Raw genomic sequence first — 21,464 nt, forward strand, 5'->3', positions numbered from 1 at the left:
TTACTCCTTAACATCCCTAATAATAATATTGTCCTGGAAAGTCACGTGACTTTCTGGTGCCGGCTTCTTCATACCTTGCGATTGTGGCTGGTGTGGACTTCAAACCTTTGGACTTACCAGTGTTTCGTCATTGAGAGCTTTGCAATTCTGAAGTCGGGTAAGCTTTTGCCGGCGTTGTGGTGTTCGTGTTAATGACTACCACCGGATAAGGGAGGGTGGCCTACTTTCTAAAATTTGGGAATCTCCCAGACATTCCGGGAGAGTAGGCAAGTATGGGCAAGAGTCATATATATTTGGTTGTTTCTGCATATCGTTTGCCAACCTTTTAAGATCCATTTTGTTCTCTCCCTTTTCGCTTTTTACCATAAGCCATATAAATGCTGACTGATAGTGAAGACTGACACGACATAGTCTTTAATTTAAAAATTACAGGTATACGCATCTGTTACTCTTGCAGAACAACTGTATGCAACTAAGATAGACCCAATGAATGTACAGTACGCATTGAAATCATCTTTATGTAAATAATGTAAAATATATATATATATTTTGTTCATAAATATTTTTATAAATTATTATACTGTTTAAGTTATTTTATTTAACTATAAAATGTATCTTGAGATATGCTTGGATTTGAATACAGTCGGATCTACGCTCAAGTTCCGTGCTCTTTTTTTTAAAATGCGCTCAGACTTGAATCAGGACCACAGAGATTCCAAATTCCCAATGTTTAATTTGTGTAGTATAGAATAAAAGACACACATCAATTTTTAACAGTACAGAAAACTAAAACATTTTCATGATGGTTTCACTTTAAATAAATGTAATAGAAAGTTTCTAATAGAAAAAAATTATCCTAAATGCCAAATAGAATTTCTTTTAATAGAATTGCAAATAAAAACCTTTTTATAGCTCCCTGTATTGCATGAAATATCATAAATCATGGTTGATTTAGCTTCTTATATTTTATTGTATTGCCGTTTTCTAGGTAATTTGATTTCTGAGTTTTCTTGGTATTTGAAAAAAATATCTGATGTCATAGTTTTCAGCTTTTCACAATTTTTTTTTTAATTTAATTTTTATGACAGAATGAAAGACGTGAGATAACAATAGGGTTTTGTGGATAAGCTCTTAAAAAGTATTCCAATAAAACAGCTATTTCATTATTATTCTTGTGCATTTAGTTTGTGGTCCATTGTGTTCTTTTTCTGTACAGATATAGAAAACTTTAAATTGACATTTAACACATCACATGCAATTGAAATGAATGGGATATGATCATCATCATTTATTTATATAGCGCCACTAATTCCGCAGCGCTGTACAGAGAACTCATTCACATCAGTCCCTGCCCCAATGGAGCTTACAGTCTAAATACCTTAACACACACACATACATACAGACAGACAGACTAGGGTCAATTTGATAGCAGCCAATAAACCTACCAGTATGTTTTTGGGAGTGTGGGAGGAAACCAGAGCACCCACAGGAAACCCACGCAAGCACGGGGAGAACATACAAACTCCACATGATGCAGTAAATCAGGATCACCTCCAGGTGCCAGGTTGCAATGGTGCCAGAAATTGGACCATGGCATCTAAATCCTAGAGTACTTTGCCCTGCATGAATCAGGACATTTACCCTCCTCCAAGCACTGTGCTTAGAGAAGGCTGACAGCCTACACCACCAGCTAACTGATGTCCCAGAATGCTGTGCGCATGATCCAAGTGTAAAGATCAGAGGTATTGATGACAGAACAGTTCCTCAGTGATCCAGCGGGCTTGGGAACAGAGATGGCATGATAGTACTCAGCGGGGAACTAATGCATGTACAGTAGGTCAGGTAAAAGGCCTAATAAGAAAATATTAGGTTAATGACAGATGGAGTAAAGGATAAGATGGCAGATTACTGAAGGAGGATTACTAATGCAGAATGTAGGGGGTTAATATTGATATAGAATGGAATGGTTAATCATGATTTATGTAGAGGTTAATGATTAAGAACTGGGGTTAATGATTGGGGTTAATGACGGAGGAAGGAGGAGTTAATGATGTCTGACGATGGGGGTTAATAATGATGAGGGGATTAATGATGTCCATGAGGGTGGAGTTTAATTATTACGAATATAATGATTCAAGTGATAGGGGCATGATACTTATCATGAGGAGGATAGGGTGGAAATAATGATGAAGGGGATATATTGATTGTGGATTATGAGGCGAGGAGGATGATATTAAACACATTTCCAATCTTTTAATTATGTACAAAAGATATACAGATATTGTAATAATTAGTGACGCTATATAAATAAATGATGATGATGATGATGATGAATAACAATATAATTACTTCACCAAAGGAATCAAGGCATATATTTCAACCAACATCCCCAGTCTGGCACCATATCAACTTATTTCATAATACATGTTTTGAGTATTGGTAGTAAAAGCATGTAAACCGTTATGGTAATGGAACTCATTGGTCACAATTACTGCATATCCACTAGTATTTTCATTTGACAGTGCGGTTTTTTCAACACTGTCTGCTCCATTTACTGCATTTACTGCAAGTGAACATGCAGTATCACTGGCATTTAACATTGGGTAAGGCCCATAACCCTTGCAGTTATTGCAATGAGTGGGCATGTTGCAGCAAGGAAACACAGTAGAGGCATGTATAACAGTAGTATGTATGCACTTGACATGTATAACAGTAGTATTTGTGCACTTGGCATGTATAACAGTAGTATGTATGCACTTGACATGTATAACAGTAGTATTTGTGCACTTGGCATGTATAACAGTAGTATGTATGCACTTGACATGTATAACAGTAGTATTTGTGCACTTGGCATGTATAACAGTAGTATTTGTGCACTTGGCATGTATAACAGTAGTATGTATGCACTTGACATGTATAACAGTAGTATTTGTGCACTTGGCATGTATAACAGTAGTATTTGTGCACTTGGCATGTATAACAGTAGTATGTATGCACTTGACATGTATAACATTAGTATTTGTGCACTTGGCATGTATAACAGTAGTATTTATGCACTTTAGTCCTTTTTTCTACATCTGGCTCCTTGCTAAGATTTGAGGTGTTCTAGAATACAATTTCCCAACACTCTTCTTAGGTTTCTGTAAAACAGCATTGTTTTGAAGATTTCCTTAATCTACGTCCCATCAAACACTTCAGATTTTCATGGGACCGTACCATTTTTTGATTTAGAGGTGTGGTTTAGTAAATTATGATGAGGTATTGGTTAAATATAGGCCTAGTTAGGATTACCCAGTGCTGCTTTGAGCCCGTGGCTGGGTAAATCAGGAGTGTGCCACATATTTTTACAATTTTCACACCGGCTATATTGCTTAGTATACTGCCATCTTAAAATGATTTGGTCAATAATTATCTCATTTATAATGACAAAGATAGCAGCATAGCTTGAGTAATTATTCTAGTCATAGAACATACTACTTCTTTCAGGATTGTGGTCTATCCCAAGATCGACTGGTACTGGGATACAACCATGAAATATGTAGCTCTGGTCTCACTTGTTTGTGAATAATCTAGAGCTGTGATGCTTAGCTGAAATACCGGCAATGCTGCCTGCTCGATGATCACCCATAACATATAGCTCAGATCGTTAAATCCTGGAACACACCTTGATGCAGACAGAGGCAAACAGTGACTCTCCAGCTGTTGTATTACCAGTCTGCCTTGCCAGCCACAGTTCTAGCGTTATGCTTCATAGTTTAAAATTATTGTTTGTTTTCTCAGATTGGTCCTGAAAAAGGGGTAGTACATCTGGCTACCTCTGCCGTTCTTAATGCAGTGTGGGATTTATGGGCAAAGAAGAAAGGGAAGGTATGTAAACTCTCTACAATTCTCTATAACATTATTTTACAGACAACATAGATGTTTTTCAGTGCTCTTCTTGCAGAGTAAATCAGAGTTTGCCCTGTGCCTCACGGACAATGTATCTTAAACACATTGCTTGCTAATCTAAGTATCCTACAAGGAGTGTAACACCCAATCGCCAGGCCCCATAGCAAAAATTGTAGGGACCCAGCAATCCACACTAAAGACCCTTGCTATGCTTTTCTGAGTATGTGCCCAAGTGCTAGCCCTTGTGCATGCTCAGAGGGGCAGAGCAGGGGCCTCTGTAGTGGGTGGATGAGTATCCTTGTTCCTCCCTCATGTGCTGCTCCAGTGGTAATTCTATCTCTGCACTATATTCTATTATGGTTCATGATACGTTTTCCATTGGGATCTATGCTAAGATATGTCACCTTATTTTAGCCAGATTACAAATGCCAGCTTCTGCTCATGTTAATAATTGAAAATCTGCAGATAAAGGAAGTTCCCAGTGCAGTATGACTTAATTATTTACTTTATGTTGTACGTTATATTTAAAGGAATATGTGAAAATAAGCAGAGATGGTGTTAACAATACCCTCAAACGGACAGGTAGCTGCAATATGAATATTGCTATCTGTAAACTGGGAGGCCTAGGTTGAATTCCCAGCAAAGTTAAGTGTTACACTGATATATTAATGTGCAGAATACTTTATATGTATAATTGTAAGCAAAGAAAGCAGATCATGGAGACTTTTCGGTAGAGGTAATCATTTGTATTTGCAACTTTATAAACAATAGTGCAGATATACCAAAAAATAACCTAAATAAAATGCTTCCTGAGATAAAAAAAGTTTACTTTATTAATTTGTATTCAAAACAAACAAATTAGTGTGGAGGAAATCAAAGTGGCTGTAAAATATTTACTTTATGATAATTAAGAATTATATATTTCGTTGCATGTTTGTTTAGTGTTTATACTAATTCTAATTTCATTCTTTTTCTAGCCTCTCTGGAAGATGTTAGTTGATATGGTAAGATTTGCATTAGTTTTAATTAATCAGTCTACAGTAGATTTATATTTGTGTTCCTTTTTTAATTAAATAACATTGAATTTGCAGTTTGATATGATAAGATTTGCATTAAATGTCAATACATATTAGGGATTGTTGTTACAGAACTCTAGACATTTTAGTAACAAAGTGATTGACTTTGCTAGACAATGCTATGTCAATTATTTACTATAGTTTAATATCAATTATGTGATTTACAAGTGACACAATTCAAGTGCTGTTGAAGTCGCAGTATAGGATACTAGAATGACTGTGAGTTCCAGTAACAAGACTGGGTATCTGTAGAGCAGGGTTGTCCAACCCACGGCCCGCGGGCCGCATGCGGCCCAGCATGCCTGTAAATGTGGCCCAGCAGGAGTTTTGGTTGTGGCAAGAGGGCAGCGCTGTTAATGAAAAAAAAATCCTGTAAAAAAGAAAAAGATAAGAAAATACTTACCTTGTGGTCACGCGGTCCCTCCATGGTCTTCTCCTCCTTGCGGCACTCGCAGTGAATGTCAGGTGTGACGTCATCACGTCCGACATCCATTGCGGAGCACAGCACATAGGAGTCACCCGCGCGAACTATCAGCAGCAGTGAAACGTTAAAAACAAGAGAAGAGAACAAGCCGATTAAAAGGTAAGTTAAGGGTTTGTTTGTTTGTTTTTTTTATTATTATTTCAAGGGACGCTGACCAGTGCATAAACTCACCTGGTCCTGGAGCATCACGGACCTTATCTTCCTGTCTTAATGACTGCTGTATTGAAGCCCTTCATAAAATGTTGTAACATTATCACTTGATGTTTGACAGCAGCCATTAGCATGTCATTGAAGCACTGAGCAACAACAAGGAGCATTAGCAATGTTTTCTATGTTTTTTTTGGATGATCTAGTGCTAGTGTATTTTATGTGCGGCCCAAAACAGCTTGTCGCCTTCCAATGTGGCCCAGGGAAGCTAAAAGGTTGGACACCCCTGCTGTAGAGTGTGTGAGTGTAAATGAAATTAGCAAAACTGGACATGTGAAATTTGATGTCATTAGATGTGAGCATCCGGAAAGTGAAACTAGAGGTAATGCAGGCAATGTTGTAAGTGATTGAACATTTAAAGATTGAGTCACTCAGGAGTGGTTAATATAGGATGAAGTGGGTAAGGGCTGGTGATCTGTGGTAGATGGTGACAGTAGTGCCCATTATGTTAGTGGTTGTAGAAGAATGGTGAAATGTAGAGGACATCTAGGTGGTGGGACAGCAGTAGGGAGTAGATGACATGCAAGGGGAGGTATAGCACTCATCCTTTGAAAAGTCAGTTGAGGTAGTGGTGGATGGAGTGGGCATTCATTTAGTACACCAAGTGAGAGTGGAGAGAGTGGGTGAGTGAAGAGCCTCAAAATCAGTATTGCTCTAACAATGTCTTTATTGAGACCTCTGATATTCCTGCTCCCATGCCTGTGTATTCACCACCATCCTTACTATGCTCTCAGAGGATTCTGTATCCATTCATTATTTCATTGAGCTCAGTAAGCTAGACATTTTGAGGAGAAGAATCCCTGAGTGTGTACATTGAGGACCTCATGGTGGGTACTTATTTAAAATCAAATTCCAAGTGAACATATCTTATCCTAATGGTGCATGACGTCATACAGCTGTGATGCTCAACTGGATCCCTAAGTCTTAGTGTGCCGTTTGCCTGGGATCCCAAATAAAACACATTGAATATCTGACAGCCAGGGTACCCGCAAAAAAGATTCTGAAACCCCTATGGGGCCCAAAACCAAACCTCTGGTTTACAACACCATTTTACCTAAAACAGAAAATAATGCAAATGAACATAATTTACTATTGTGTCTCGGACAACAGTAAATGGATATTGTCATAAGGAGTCAAATAATTCTTAGACAGTAAGCGAGTAAAAGAACATGCTGTAAATTACTTTGATCATAAGAAATTTTATGTTGATTATGCAGCAATTCATCAAGTAACTATCAGGCTACATTTTTATTTTTGAATATTACCAGGTAACGTTTTATTAGCAGGTACATACGACATGGGAAATAATTCATTGTAGAGTCCTAAAAATGAACTGTATGATTTAAGAATAAACTCCTTATTTGGCTCCTATAAGTGTCTTATGCTGTTGTGATGTGACCTAAATGTTCAGTGTCTTTTTACCTAGCACATACACAAGACTCATGAAGCTGCCTAGTACATAAAGTGCTCACTGCCTTTGGCCAAACATACCTTAACAATACACCATTACTTTGATTACTAACAATGCAGCTTATTATCTAGCAACTTTTCTATTAAGATTAAAGATGCTCGGGCTCGGTTTTCTGAAAACCGAGCCCACCCGAACTTAGGGGATCCGAGTAGGTTCGCGAGCCAGATCGGATCTGAATTGAGGCAAAACGTCTTCATTGCGTTGTCTGATCTCGCGAGTTTTTGATTCCAAAAGTACCTCCCTCCCCAGGAGATCTAGCGCTATTGCTCACACAGAAACATAACCAAAAAACCAAAACATGGGGGTCAGTGGACATCTCTAATTAAGATCTTTTGTGTACCACATGAATAGTTATAACTGTAATATTGCATCAAATATAAACCCACTGTAGGAAACAAATTGTTGTGTGTGTTCAATCTATGCACTTGCATAAGATTATGTTACAGAATATCTTTATAAACCAGAATGTTGGTTGATTAAAAATAATTGTATTATTTTACAGACCAGTTGAGCAAAATAAATAAAACTGAACATGAATGACACCGCAGAAGTCACTTACTAGTAAATGATTAAATTATATTCAAAATATAAATGGTTTCTTAAGTTTAGTTTCTTGAAATTAAAGTAATTTTTACACAGTCCTGATTGCATGCTAGTGGAGGAGCAATTTATAATCCATTCTTTCTGGCAGACTCCAGAAGAGTTGGTGTCCTGCATTGATTTTAGATATATAACAGATGCATTGACTGAGGAGGAAGCAATTGGTAAGTCACATTCTTACCTCAGCCATAAAATACCTAAGCATTAACTTTCTCCTCCTGAGAAGATTTTAATTTGACTCTATCTTGCAGAAATTCTTCAAAAGGGAAGAAAAGGACAAGAAACAAGAGGTAAAATTGCTTTCAATTAATCAGACTGATGCTGTCTGTATTTCATGCATGTTTTTAAATACTGATAATTATTCTTTCATTAACAATTATATAAATCCAGTTGTTCAGTGGTCAGGCAAATGGCTCTACTCTATTAAACTCCTTTCATACCCCTCTGACCGAAAAAAATACATAGCATTGGGTGTTCATCTGGAATAACTGAAACCGTCTCTTGTGAAACCTGATGAATTTTACAAGGCTATTATCATTATCATCTATTTATTTATATAACACCACTAATTCCGCAACGCTGTACAGAGAACTCATTCACATCAGTGCCTGCCCCATTGGAGCTTACAATATAAATCCCCTAACTTGCATACACACAGACCGAGAGAGAGTAAGGGCAATTTAATAGCAGCCAATTAACCTACCAGTATGTTTTTGGAGTGTGGGAGGAAACCAGAGCACCCGTAGGAAACACACGCAAATACGGGAAGAACATACAAACTCCACACAGATAAGGCACTCAAACTCATGACACCAGTGCTGTGAGGCAGAAGTGCCAACCACGAAGCCACCATGCTGCCCCATATTATCAAATTGACAAGGCAAAATTAGACATATTTAAGACAAGTGTGAAATAGACTTGGTAAACAGCAGTTTAATATACTGTATGTGCCATATATTCAAAGTAGAAATGCAGCACTTATATTTATTTACAATTGGTCTTTGCCAGTTGTGTTATGGATTACATTATGGTCAACATTTTCATAATGACTCATGTTCCACAGACATACCTTGTTTATTGACCCTATATCATTGTTTCCAGCTCTGGTCTCCATACTATCAGTCCAGGTTTTAACAATATGCGTGTTTGATTACAGATGACTTAATTCATGACCTAGGGCCTTATTTACAGTTAGGAGAAAATACAGCTAAAATATGGGTTTGCACATTGGCAAACCCATATTGCACTACTGGGGGGCACAAATTAATATTGTGCGGACAGATTTAGAATTGGGATGTGGGTGCATCCTAACGCAACTCTAAATTGCAATGTAAAAATGAAGCTGCCCATTATTTATGTGCTACATGCAAACACAACCAGTATTTTCCCTAGAAGCAAAATGTATTGCCTCTGCGCCCTTTGATAAGCAGCATGGGTTGTGCAGAGGCAAATATGCACCCTTTAAATGGCTTTGTTCCTTATTCCATATGGGGCCCCTAGATTTTCATTCATCGCCTGTGCTCAAAAATTGGATATCCTTAAAACCTGAACTATTTGTGGTAGGATGGGTGGGGGGCTTAAGGACTAGAGATTGGAACCACTGCTCTATGTGAACACACAGATGGACAGGGGGAATGTATCAAAGTTCTTTGGAAAAATTGATATTCTTTATGTGCACAAGTGAAAACAGCATGATTAAACCATTGACTGAAAAATATACATTTTAAAAAAAAATGGGGAATTTTATTCTAATATGCTCGACTCATACTATCTATTTATATTAATTCTTATGAAAAAAGAAAAGACAATTAATTACAGTGCTGCAAGATATGATGACACAGTGCATTCTGCAACATATTTAATATTAGGATTGTATGTTCTTTGTATAATGACAGGAAGTGCTTTATTTCTTTATAGAGGAACACATGTTAAAGTGCGGATACCCTGCGTATACCACATCTTGTGCCTGGCTGGGCTACTCAGACCAACAGCTGCAAAAGGTTTGGGTTCATATCAGGGGTGCAACCAAGGCTACATTAATGGGACACTAACAATAGTTGATTAAAGCTGTATTGCAACGTAATAGTTAAGTGTTACTCCTTCCTGTGCACCATATACCTGTTTTTCTTTGGGCTTTGACAATCAAGGCAGTGAGCTACTGCTGAGGGAGGAAGGTGTGTGAGCGACAGGACCAATCAGAAGACTCACTCATGGAGATTGCTGTTTTTGATTGGTCCTCCAGCTCACACACTTTCAGCAGCCATTTTAAAGTGGTGAAATACAATGTTTCCTATATTACAAAGGGCTCTTCCATGCAGCCATTTTTCTCAGGTCTCCAGGAAGAAGAAAGACTAACATTTAATGATTAATTTGTAATAACAATATTTACCTTTAAAAGAAGTACATTTTATTAAACAATAAATATACATTAAAATAAAACTTACATCAACAATATGATGCATATAATATTACACAGTGGGTTTGTGTCAAGCACATTAAAATGTGAATGTAGCATGTTGAGAAGCACTTTTAGATAGTGAACACTGTGAAACGTTCACCTGCTGTACATGAAGATTCTGGCTTGTCTTTTCCAGGAGGAATCTGTGCTGATTCTATAGGTCTTTCATCTGTATTATTCAATGTAACATTTTACATAATATACACTGGAGCTTTTTCCTTCCATCTTTAAAGCACACTTTGAAGTAAGTGACAATAGAGACAGTACATCCCAAACATAGAAAAGTTACACCTATTATGTGGAGAGCATTTATTTAAATAAATTATTCAAATAACAGTTACTTGGCGTTGTCAGCGTTTGGGGCGACAGCTCGTGGGCACCCACGAGTCAGAGGACTGGTTAAGTGTTGAGCGTGTATATTGTTTTCTCACTCTGAAAAAGGGAGTTAGCTGACAGTCACATCCAAAAGTCAGGAGGAGGGGGCAGAAAGTTGACAAAAGACATTTCCCTCATCAGTTGTACATATGGTTCATGTCTTATTACTGTTAATTGATCTCAGTTATGTGCTTCACAATTTCACACGTCTCAAACTCAAGGGCATTTGGGTGCTTAAAGAATGGTTTATATAAATAATACTTTTTCAAATAATGATTCAGAAGGTCCATCATGACCCCTTCCATCCAAATGATCTCTTTCTGAACTTCCTACTTCAATAACACCCGGGCGGAATAAAATAATCGATGAGAAAGGTGTTTTTAATACATTGGTTAATCAATTCAGCACGGATAACTGCAATAGTAAATTAAATGAAAGTTCAGTATTTGTACCAGGTGGACTGGGTCATGTTGGAGGGACTGGTCATATTGTTGCTTATTGTTTACTTGTGCAATTGTTCTAACAATTATTGTTATGTTCTAGCTATGTACTGATGCACTAAAGGAAGGCTGGACAAGGTAAATACTTAAAAATCTGTTTTTGTCTCATGCAACATTACTCAAATGTTTTACTCTTTTATTAATGTCTGTCTAGAATTGATATATATGTACTGTGCTCGGGGCTTTTCTTGCTGTGTAGAACAGGGTTGATAGCTTTGCTGAGAACAAGGGACATAATTATAGCCACTGCCTAGCAGCCCAGGGTCCTGTACCAGTGGAAAACAATGGTGTTATAGTATAAACTTGGATTCATAATGGATTTATTCAGGCAGTTTTATGACTTGGAAAATAATGAGGATTAAATGTCTGTTTATGTAATTCGGAATAATGTGTTAGGTTGCAGCTAATGCAATTAGTACTCTGCTCTTCTGAATACTGAGTGGGGTTGGAGCAGACATCCTAATGGGTATAACTTTATTGTGTATAGAGGGCCACATTGCAATTTTGCTACGGGGCCCAGATATTTCTAGTTAGCCTGGGCTGACAGGTAAATCACTGTTGTTAGGAATAGCATCAATTATTTTTTAATGATAATCACAATTGCTAATACTATCTTTCATTTTCTCTCTATAGATATATTGTTCATACAAATAATGAATTCATTGTTGTATATATATTTTGTTTGTACAGTATATGCTTACCAATTGTGCTCAATAGATGTGTAATACTGGACAAGCAAATCCCCTCTGGACCCATTAATGTATTATCAATCTAAATGCAAGTCCTTTATTTGCATTTTCAGTCATGTTTACTTCTGCACAGATTTAAAGTGAAAGTTGGGGCTGATTTACAAGATGACCTTAGAAGGTGTAAAATCGTCAGAAACATGATTGGACCTGACAACAAACTGGTAAGGACAAGTAGTCTGGTAGTTACTCATTGCTTGTTGCCATTTTTATTTGAATGTTCATCACACATCATTATTGACAGCAGGGTATGTTACATAGAAGTTTTTTTATACTTCTTCTTCCAGTTTATTTATCACTACTTAAACTAAGTAGACAATTAGTGCAGACCATTTCAGTTATCATACAAGTGTCAACACATACAGTACATTACCATCCACTTTGAGAGATATCTTTATGACAGCTCACAGATGACATAAACTATAAATTACAGATGTAACAAAAATTATTCTAAAGTAATATCTTATGGTATCCCAGAGAGTTAGTTCTAAACCCACTTTCTAAATTGGATCCCAGGGTGTAATAAGAGTGAAATGGTTTAAGATAATATGTATTCCATTTGGGACATCGCAGCATATGCAACTATTTGAATTATTTCATTCGTTTGAAATATATTTATTGATTATTATGAAAATTCTGCTTTTTAGCTTATGTATGAGGAATGTATGTTTAGTCATAGACATAGGATACTATCCCTTACAAAAAAATAATATATTCCTGAATGCAAAGTATTGCAAGGTTTTGTGGTACTCTTGTAGGGCTCTCCTGAATAGACACGTCCTGGTTCCTTGCTTGAGGAGAGTGTCACCAAATATAATGCAGCAAGAGTGATATATCACAACTGCGCCAATAGCCCTATAAATGTACTCTTCTTAAGGGGAGATTGCCCAATAAATGTACTCTTCTAAAGGGGAGATTGTCCAATAAATGTACTCTTCTAAAGGGGAGATTGTTAGTGGGGAAAGACTCACTTTCCTATGTATATTATTCATAGTCTGTAACAGTTCATACTGTAACATAGCTTTTTCTTATCGACTACATTAAGCCACCTAATAAAGGTAAGTTCACAGTTCCATAGTCGCCAGGTACCAAGTTGTTCCATGGGAAGTGATAGAAGTAGGGACTGGTCATGTAAGAACTAAACAATGTAGGTTTCTTTTTAATTTTTCCAAGAAAAATCTGTCTCTAATTCCTATGCATGATTATCTGATCAGAATACAGTCATGTGGCTGAATTATTACTGTGATCTGACTGTATGAAATGTCCCAATTCTATTTGCCAGGACTTAGTATAAGACACTGTTAGTTTGTGAGTATATGCTGCAGTGTGTTTGGGTGACTTTGTGTTACTTATCTGTTCAGCCGACTGGCCCCTGGTCTTCCAGACTTTTAACGTCCCGATTGTTTTTGATGATTCGCAAATATGGGCTTCCTGGTTCCTCTCTAGTCTTCTCGCTTCCTTCTACTTCTTGTATCACTGCCTAACACTACCTATCTTACTCCCTCACGCTTCTGTCCTTAACACCTCTTCCTAGGTTTGTCTTCGAATCCTGTTTGCTGCTCCCCTTCTGTGACTCCCCTGTCAACCCTTTATCTGTGTTCAGGTTTATTTCCTTCCTTTTATCTGCCTCAGCTTTCTTACTATTCCATTGCGTCTGTCACTGTATTTATATCTCTGATGTATTATGTCTGCTGCTTCTGTGCTTCAGCTTTCTTATCTAAGCACTTCCCTTGTAATGTCACTACGCTTCTTAGGGACTGGATACCAGACCATGACTTACTTACCTTTGCCTTCTGTTACCCCCAAGCCCATCTAGTCAGGGTCATACATACACATATTCCTTGAGATTGGCCCGGCTCAGTATTGCTCAGCTGCCGCCGTGAGAATTTATTGCTAGATGTTGGTAGGTGGTTTTCTATCACTGCGATAAGGAGCTATAGGAAACCAGCCCTATCATCATATATTGGTAAATAGGCCTTCTGATTGGTCAAGCTGAGGGAGTTGTGTTAGATTCGCTCCCCATGTGATTGGATGACCCATAACACAGACACAAGCCACATAGCGATTTTTGTCAATCAACTAGCATACATAGCATGAATCTGCTTCCATCACTTGCTCTATGGCGATTTTACTCTAGCACAATAAATGAAAAAAACATGTTTATATTTACTACCATCACTAGAATAGGGGTGCTACAGTATAGTTATAAGTTTTAATTTTATACCACATGATACATCTTACCGGTTGATTCTGTAGTTCTTGTTTAATGTGATGAGAGGTTTCAGCAACATCAAGGTGCACCTTATCAAAGATATAATGGAATATTTTATTTGTTAACTAGTCAACTATAATATAATATTCTGATTAAAATTCTCTGAACTTCCCTGGACATATCACCTATTTCTTGCTACATTTTCTACATTTTTCTATCATAAAATAGTAAATATTTATTTTTTTACAGTTTGCTAGAATACGTATAGTGCACAATTGTTTAACGAATAAGTACACTTTCATGAATTTTGTGGTGGGGTGGGGGATTGCATAAGCTCGGCACCCTACATAACAAAAATCTGCTTGAGATGTCAAATATTAGATATACTCTGGTAGACAGTGATTCTAACAAACAGAACACATTTAGAAGATCACAAAAGGTGGACTAATTCTTTACAAATAAGAGAACACAAAGAACATCAGTAACCCAGAGTGACATTTAATGTGAATTAAGTTTATTGGACTGTTGATGAAGAACTTATCTAACCACTGGTCGAAGTGGAAATTTAGAAGAGGCAGTAGGAAAATGTACTGGTAATATAAGTGAATGAAATTTGATAGTTTTAAAATGAAGGCAGTAGGAGAAGTGATAGTATGGCATACTCTTGTATACCAGACTACTTTGACCACTGTATCTAATGCTGTGTTATAATCAGTGGTCGAAGTATTCCGGTATATGGTTGCATGCAATACCATCACTACTGCTTTCATATTGTAAAACCATCAAATGCCATTCACTTAGATTTTCCATGCCGTCCCTTCTAAATTTCCACTTCGACCACTGCTTAAAATCCCAGGAAGCTCTTTATATATTCGTGTAGTGATTGATGATTATAGTAATGTAGTCTATAATAATCACATCAAGGATGGGAGTACTTGCTTTAGATGATATCAACTCTGAACAATACAGAGATCATTTAATTCTCATTTTGTTATGATTACATAATACCTATCAGCTGATAGACACCAACATTAGAAACATGTGTAGAGCGTAAGTCCCAAGGTATAGGTAAAGGTAAATGTATATAAAACAATGTATAAAAACAGCCATTATTTGTTTAATGTTGTTTTAGATGCTTGATGCAAACCAGAGGTGGGATGTGAATGAAGCCATCTCCTGGGTGAAAGAATTAGCTGAATTTCAACCTCTATGGATTGAGGAGCCAACATCACCAGATGATATACTTGGTCATGCAACTATTTCCAAGGTAATCCTATTGGGCAAAATTAAAACGTTTTATAGATAGGTTTCAGGTTGATGATTATCCCATCATTAAAGAATAAAAACAATGGGGATAGAGATGATATTCTGAGGAACAAATCGCCTCTTTTAAATATTTTTTTCACTCCACTTAAAGCATAGCATGAAAAAACAACTTAAGTATCTTTTATAGAATGAATTGTCCCCTGAATGAACATTACCAGTGAATCAACATTTTCAATTTTAATGCATTCAAATTCGATTCAATATACCTTCTATGTAAATTAATCTGTTGCCTATGTATTATATTAACATAAGTTACATTGTATATTCACTGGGCTTGTGTGTTCATTTGCTGGCATATGCATGTATGAATGCATATACAACCTCTTCTTACCCACATCTCACTGCGTTTATAATGTGCACTCGTTGAGATGAATGTTAGTTTCCAACTATGTTGGTTCACATCAGACACACTGAAATGAAACAAGAAGCAAAAAAACCCCAAAACATAAAATACATAAAAACACATCTAAATGGATGAAATAACACAAATATGTACTTTCTTTTTTGATACAATGATTTATATTTACACATCTGTTTACATGTACTATAACTTATGAACAATTGTAAAGCCCTAAGGAATTTGCTGGCGCTATATAAATATATGATGATAAACGCATCTTAAATGTAGAATCTTAATTGTCTTTATAGCCTAAGGGAGTTTAACAGTTGAAGTGTTGACAAAATAACCCACCCTTGGTCTACCCTTAAAGCCATTGTATTTTGTATTCATTTCTACAAACTTACAGCATCTGACATAGAGTGCGTATTCACCATTACAAATACTGCAGCTCCTATCTAGAACCATGTGCCGACATTCAGCTGCATTCACAGCACGGTGACCGCATCTTCAACCGATGTGATCATAAAGATCATTGCTCTCTATGGGGAGCACACTGTCAGTACACGTTAAGGGCCCTTTACAGACCACAAAAGTGAAAAACTGCAGAGCATATATTTTTATGGGGAATGAGGCACGCATTTGTGGGCAAGATGGCAGCAACCGCAGAAGTGCCAATGTTTGTTCCAGCTGATGAGAGGAATTGGGCAGCTAATATTGCACTGAGGTGGAAAAAAACGAGATTTTTCTTTTTGGGAGGAGATTATTTAAATGCGTTAAAGGGATGCAGTGATCATATTTACAGAATTCACAGCAGTTTTCTCCTTGCAAAAGGACAGCCCTGACGTCCCTCACTCTCATGATTAAATGAAGACATAAATAAGGCCAGGGGCAGAACATGGCATCACCTGTCCCCATAGCAACATTTTGGTAAGAGTCCCCTGTGCATGCTCAGCAGAGCAAGGACATCAGGGCTGTGAACCTGCATTGACAGGCCCTACTCAGATCCGGTCCCACTAGTAGCCACACCCCCTCTAGTTGCTACTAGTGGGGATGTGGCTACTAAAGCACCACTTCAATTAATTATTTCAGTTTTCTCCTAATATACTGCTCTGTTTGGCCTCATTTATGTATTCATCATGAGTGAGGACACATTGAGAAGTTATTATTAAATGTGACACATTTGTGTGTTTGAAGTTTTGTTTTACATTGGGCAAACTGTGCCTAGAAGTGTGGTTCTCCACAACAGTACAACAGGAAGACGCAAAATGCTTCCCATGAAAAGTATACACTAAGACATGAATCTCCACAAGCTCAGAGCTAGTGCAAAAATCGAATTGGGCACTGCGCTGTAAACGCCGACAGTACATACCCCGACATGATTAGACCGAAGAGCTCATGGCTGACAGGGTGGTAACACAGGCTGCTCTAAATGGAGACTTAAAGAAATTGCGACTGCTGAAGATCCCGGCACACTCCGATGACGTCACAGTGAAGGGATACAATCATGTGGAGAGGCCTTTAAACTGTATTAACACAATTTGTTAATTGCCTGTGAGATATGAGTAAAATCTATTTAAGCAACATAGTTTACTTAATAAGTTTTGTGTACATTGGTAGAACTGAAAAATTATTTCTCTGTTAGTCAATATAAATGAAAATGTTTCACTCAAGTGTTATTTCTTAATTAGGCTTTAGCACCGTTGGGAATCGGTGTTGCCACGGGAGAACAAGTGAGTTTTTTAATGTTTCTTGATTTGTGCTTACTGTGTATATTGATAGGCGGCCATATGACAGCTGCAGATTTATACAATGTTTATAGATTATATGAGGTTACCAGTATCTGAGAGTTTAACAGCTGCACCCTCAGCGCTCCTCAATCAGGGGAACCAGTTTCAGACACACAGGAGTCTTTTGTATCTCTTGAACTATTTAAGAGAATTGCTAGCATTATGAACTGGCAAGTCTACCACAAAAATCTCATATCTTTCAGTATAACATGTAAGTACGTAACCTGGAAACAACTTCTTATAGGCAGCTTGATTCACTGTAAAGATATTATTTATTTATATATCTATTGCTTTGGTTACTCAATCTTTGCAATAATTGTGAAGGCATCCTATTCTATTGCCAAATACGAAGGGAAGGAAATGAAGAGTATAAGCTTGTAGAACCAGGTAGGACTCAGTAGACAAAAAGCTACAACCTAGGCACAATCTCTTATGGATGGCATGTGCAGGTGCAATACTGATATTGTTTATTGATCAGTTTTAGCCAATATAAATTGGTAAAATGCAGGGCACCTACTCCTACTACACATCCAATTTTATGAGGTGACTTTTTCTGAAAGGTCAGACAACATTTTCTCATTGAAATATAAGACCCACAAGTTGTCTTTGTGAGTTTCTGGTGCACCAAGGACACCCGATGATGTCTGTGGTTTTCATGCACCTGTTGACCGGTCACTTTTTAAAGGTGATGCAAATGTGCTGAAGCTGCTTTTACGCTGAACATTTTATAAACAAACAAACAAACACGCACACACTTTAAAATGTTGGTATCCGGGAGCCTGTGGGGGAGCTGGGCGTGATGGGGTGCGGGCCTCCAAAATGTGCGTCATTTTGGACCCGACCTCGCGACGTCAAGATATATATCTATATACAAGTTAACCCGTGCATGATACTCATGCATTCTTGTCAAATCAAGCTACTTAAGGTGTTAAAAAGGTTCTTGTCATGCATTTGGGCCTAGCCCAGGCCTCCTCAGGGGAAGAGCGTTACTTCCCGATGCAAGCGCCCTTTTTTAACGTGGTTTTGTCCACATGTCACCACCTCATCATTTTTCTTCATCACCTCATCCTTCATCTTCATCACTACATCCTTCATCAAGCTACTTAAGGTGTTAAAAACTCCACACTGTCACCCCCGGCAACCACCAACCACTCCCAACTGTCACTTCTCCTTCAAGAAATATATAGGTCAGTGTATAACTCTGCCCAGCAGGTGGCGCTGCAGCTTGGTTTTTTTTCCCCACATACGCCACTAGGCATTTATATAGTAGATATATATCTATATCTATATATATATCTATATCTATATATATATAGATAGATATATATATATATCTATCTATATATATATATATATATATATATATATATATATATATATATATCTATATAGATATATATAGAGATATATATAGAGATATATAGATATAGATATATAGATATAGATATATACGTGTGTGTGTGTGTGTAATTATACAATTGTGGAGATGCTTAAAAACTTGTGGGATCCCTCATCTAGGTGTCCTTCTTTGCTGCCCCCATAATCAGCAGTCTGCATGTGCTGTCAGAATGGGAGGACCAATCACAAGTTGCAATCCCTTCATTGCAGTTGGCAAGTGGTCCTCACTCGCCACTCCGTCATTTAAATAAGGTCATCTTTATTTATTTGCCAGTTCCGTATTACAGAACCATTAGAGTGCTGGGGAAAAACAGCCTTGTTGAGCAGTCACAAGAATCTGGCTAAGTGGAGAGATTTAGGAAAAACGCATTTCTAGGTGGTAATGCAACTTTAACTTATTTTTATTTTATATATTATACTCTGCACCTACATATTCCTGAGGCGCTCTGTTCACTTATCAATAATTTGCCGTTTTTGAATCGGAATTGTGCAGGAACCTGATGGGGAGATTGTCCAGCACAAATCACTTGTAAAATTCCCAGATTTCACATAAGAAACAGATGTTAATTATAAACTTAACCCCTCTTTATTTTCTTATTTATTTTATATTCAAGGGTGCCCTCCCTCATTGGAGACCTGGGTCAAATATATTTCCTTCCTGTCTGTTGTTCTGCAATAGTTAATTATTACTTAACAGTTAAAGAGCAAGTGAATCACTGAGGGATGTTAACCTATGACAGCATGCATATACACTATATGGACAAAAGTAATCAGACGCTTGACCATTACACCAACAGGGACTGTAATGACATTGTATTCAAATACATATACTTTAATATGGAGTTGGTCCCCCTTTTGCAGCGATAACAGCGTCCACTCTTCTTGGAAGGCTTTCCACAAGATGTTGGAGTGTTTTTGTTGGAATTTGTGCCCATTCATTCTACAGAGCATTTATAAGGTCAGGCACTGGTGTTGGACGAGAAGGCCTGGCTCACAATCTCTGTTCCAGTTCATCCCAAAGGTGATGATGGGGTTAAGATCAGGGCTCTGTGTGGGCTAGTCAATTTCTTCCAACCGAACTCCTCAAACCATGTCTTTGTAGTTCTTGCTTTGTGCACTGGGGCACAGTCATGTTAGAATAGAAATGTGCCTTCCCCAAACTGTTGCTACAAAGTTGGAAGCATAGCATTGTCCAAAATGACTTGGTATGCTGGAGCATTAAGATTGCCTTTCACTGGAGATAAGGGGCCTATCCAAAACCCTGAAAAACAGCTCCATACCATTATCCCTCCTCCATCAAACTTCACAGTTGGCATAATGCAGTCAGGCAGATAACGTTCTCCCAGCATCCGCCAAACCCAGACTCGCCCATCTGACTGCCAAACTGAGAAGCGTGATTCATCACTCTACAGAACACGTTTCCGCTGCTCCACAGTCCAGTGTCTGTGGGCTTTACACCACTCCATCCGATGCTTGGCATTGGTCTTGGTGATGTGAGGCTTGTATGCAGCTGCTCGGCCATGAAAACCCATTCCATTAAGCTCCAGCCACAGTTTTTGTACTTACATTAATGCCAGTGGAAGTTCAAAACTGTTCAGCTATGGAGTCAGCAGAGCGTTGCTGACTTTTACAAACCATGCGCCTTAGCAGCCATTGACCCCGCTCTGTGATTTTACGTGGTCTTCCGCTTCGTGGCTGAGTTGCTGTTCCTAAATGTTTCCACTTTCTAATAATATCACTTACAGTTTTCCATGGAATATCCAGCAAAGATGAAATTTTATGAACCATCTTGTTGCATTGGTGGCATCCTATTACAGAACCAGGCTTGAAGTTGCTCAGCTCTTCAGAACAACCCATTTTGTATCACAAATGTTTGCAAATGGAAACTGCATGGCTAGGTGCTTGATTTTATACACCTCTGGCAACGGGTCTGATTAAAAACACCTCAATTCAATAATTAACAGGTGTGGCCAAATACTTTTCTCCATATAGTGTATTTATGCCTGTATGTCAGCCATAACTGACTGTGTCTCGTTCTGTCATTTATTTATTTACAAGTCTCAGCAGCCTTTTGCAGCTTGTGAGAAAGAGAGGAGATAATACTCAATCATATTTTACTTTTTAACAAAACTGCAGTGCAAAGTCTGATGTTACATATTGTGCAAAGAATATTACCTTAATTCTTCATACACTGCATGGGAAATGTGGCATTGGCATTAATATTATTTAGTATCTGGATGGAATGTGTTGAAATTTGGATCTTCTCAAGCACATACATTTGTAGACTAACTATGATTCTCGTCAACAATTACTCTCTGGACCTTTTTTGTTCCCGTATAGTGTCACAACAGAGTAATGTTTAAACAGTTCCTGCAAGCCCACGCTCTCCAGTATCTACAAATCGACAGCTGCAGATTGGGAAGTGTGAATGAGAACCTCTCTGTTCTTCTCATGGCAAAGAAATTCAATAGTAAGACTATGTTACAATACGAAACCAGTAGAGGGTACACAACTGTTGCAGCAAATCACAGCAGTGGGAGTTTAAAAAAAACAACTGGTATACATGCAGATTTTGAAACGTGGTCCTGGAATTTAG

General features: G+C 37.7%; 1 protein-coding gene across 2 annotated transcripts in view; it reads left to right on the forward strand.

Annotated features, from left to right (window-relative positions):
* ENOSF1 (enolase superfamily member 1) overlaps positions 1-21,464 on the forward strand; it is a 56,996-nt gene that overhangs the window by 24,470 nt on the left and 11,062 nt on the right. For both annotated transcript variants that reach the window (XM_075213382.1, XM_075213383.1), the window contains 10 exons: positions 3,781-3,867; positions 4,866-4,892; positions 7,818-7,890; positions 7,978-8,016; positions 9,644-9,726; positions 11,103-11,137; positions 11,882-11,969; positions 15,150-15,284; positions 17,372-17,413; positions 21,209-21,338. In XM_075213382.1, the coding sequence (XP_075069483.1) occupies positions 3,781-3,867; positions 4,866-4,892; positions 7,818-7,890; positions 7,978-8,016; positions 9,644-9,726; positions 11,103-11,137; positions 11,882-11,969; positions 15,150-15,284; positions 17,372-17,413; positions 21,209-21,338 (739 nt within the window). The remainder of the gene's footprint in view (positions 1-3,780; positions 3,868-4,865; positions 4,893-7,817; positions 7,891-7,977; positions 8,017-9,643; positions 9,727-11,102; positions 11,138-11,881; positions 11,970-15,149; positions 15,285-17,371; positions 17,414-21,208; positions 21,339-21,464) is intronic.

The sequence above is a fragment of the Mixophyes fleayi genome, chromosome 5 (assembly GCF_038048845.1).
Source record: "Mixophyes fleayi isolate aMixFle1 chromosome 5, aMixFle1.hap1, whole genome shotgun sequence".
In the NCBI taxonomy this organism is placed as follows: Eukaryota; Metazoa; Chordata; class Amphibia; order Anura; family Limnodynastidae; genus Mixophyes; species Mixophyes fleayi.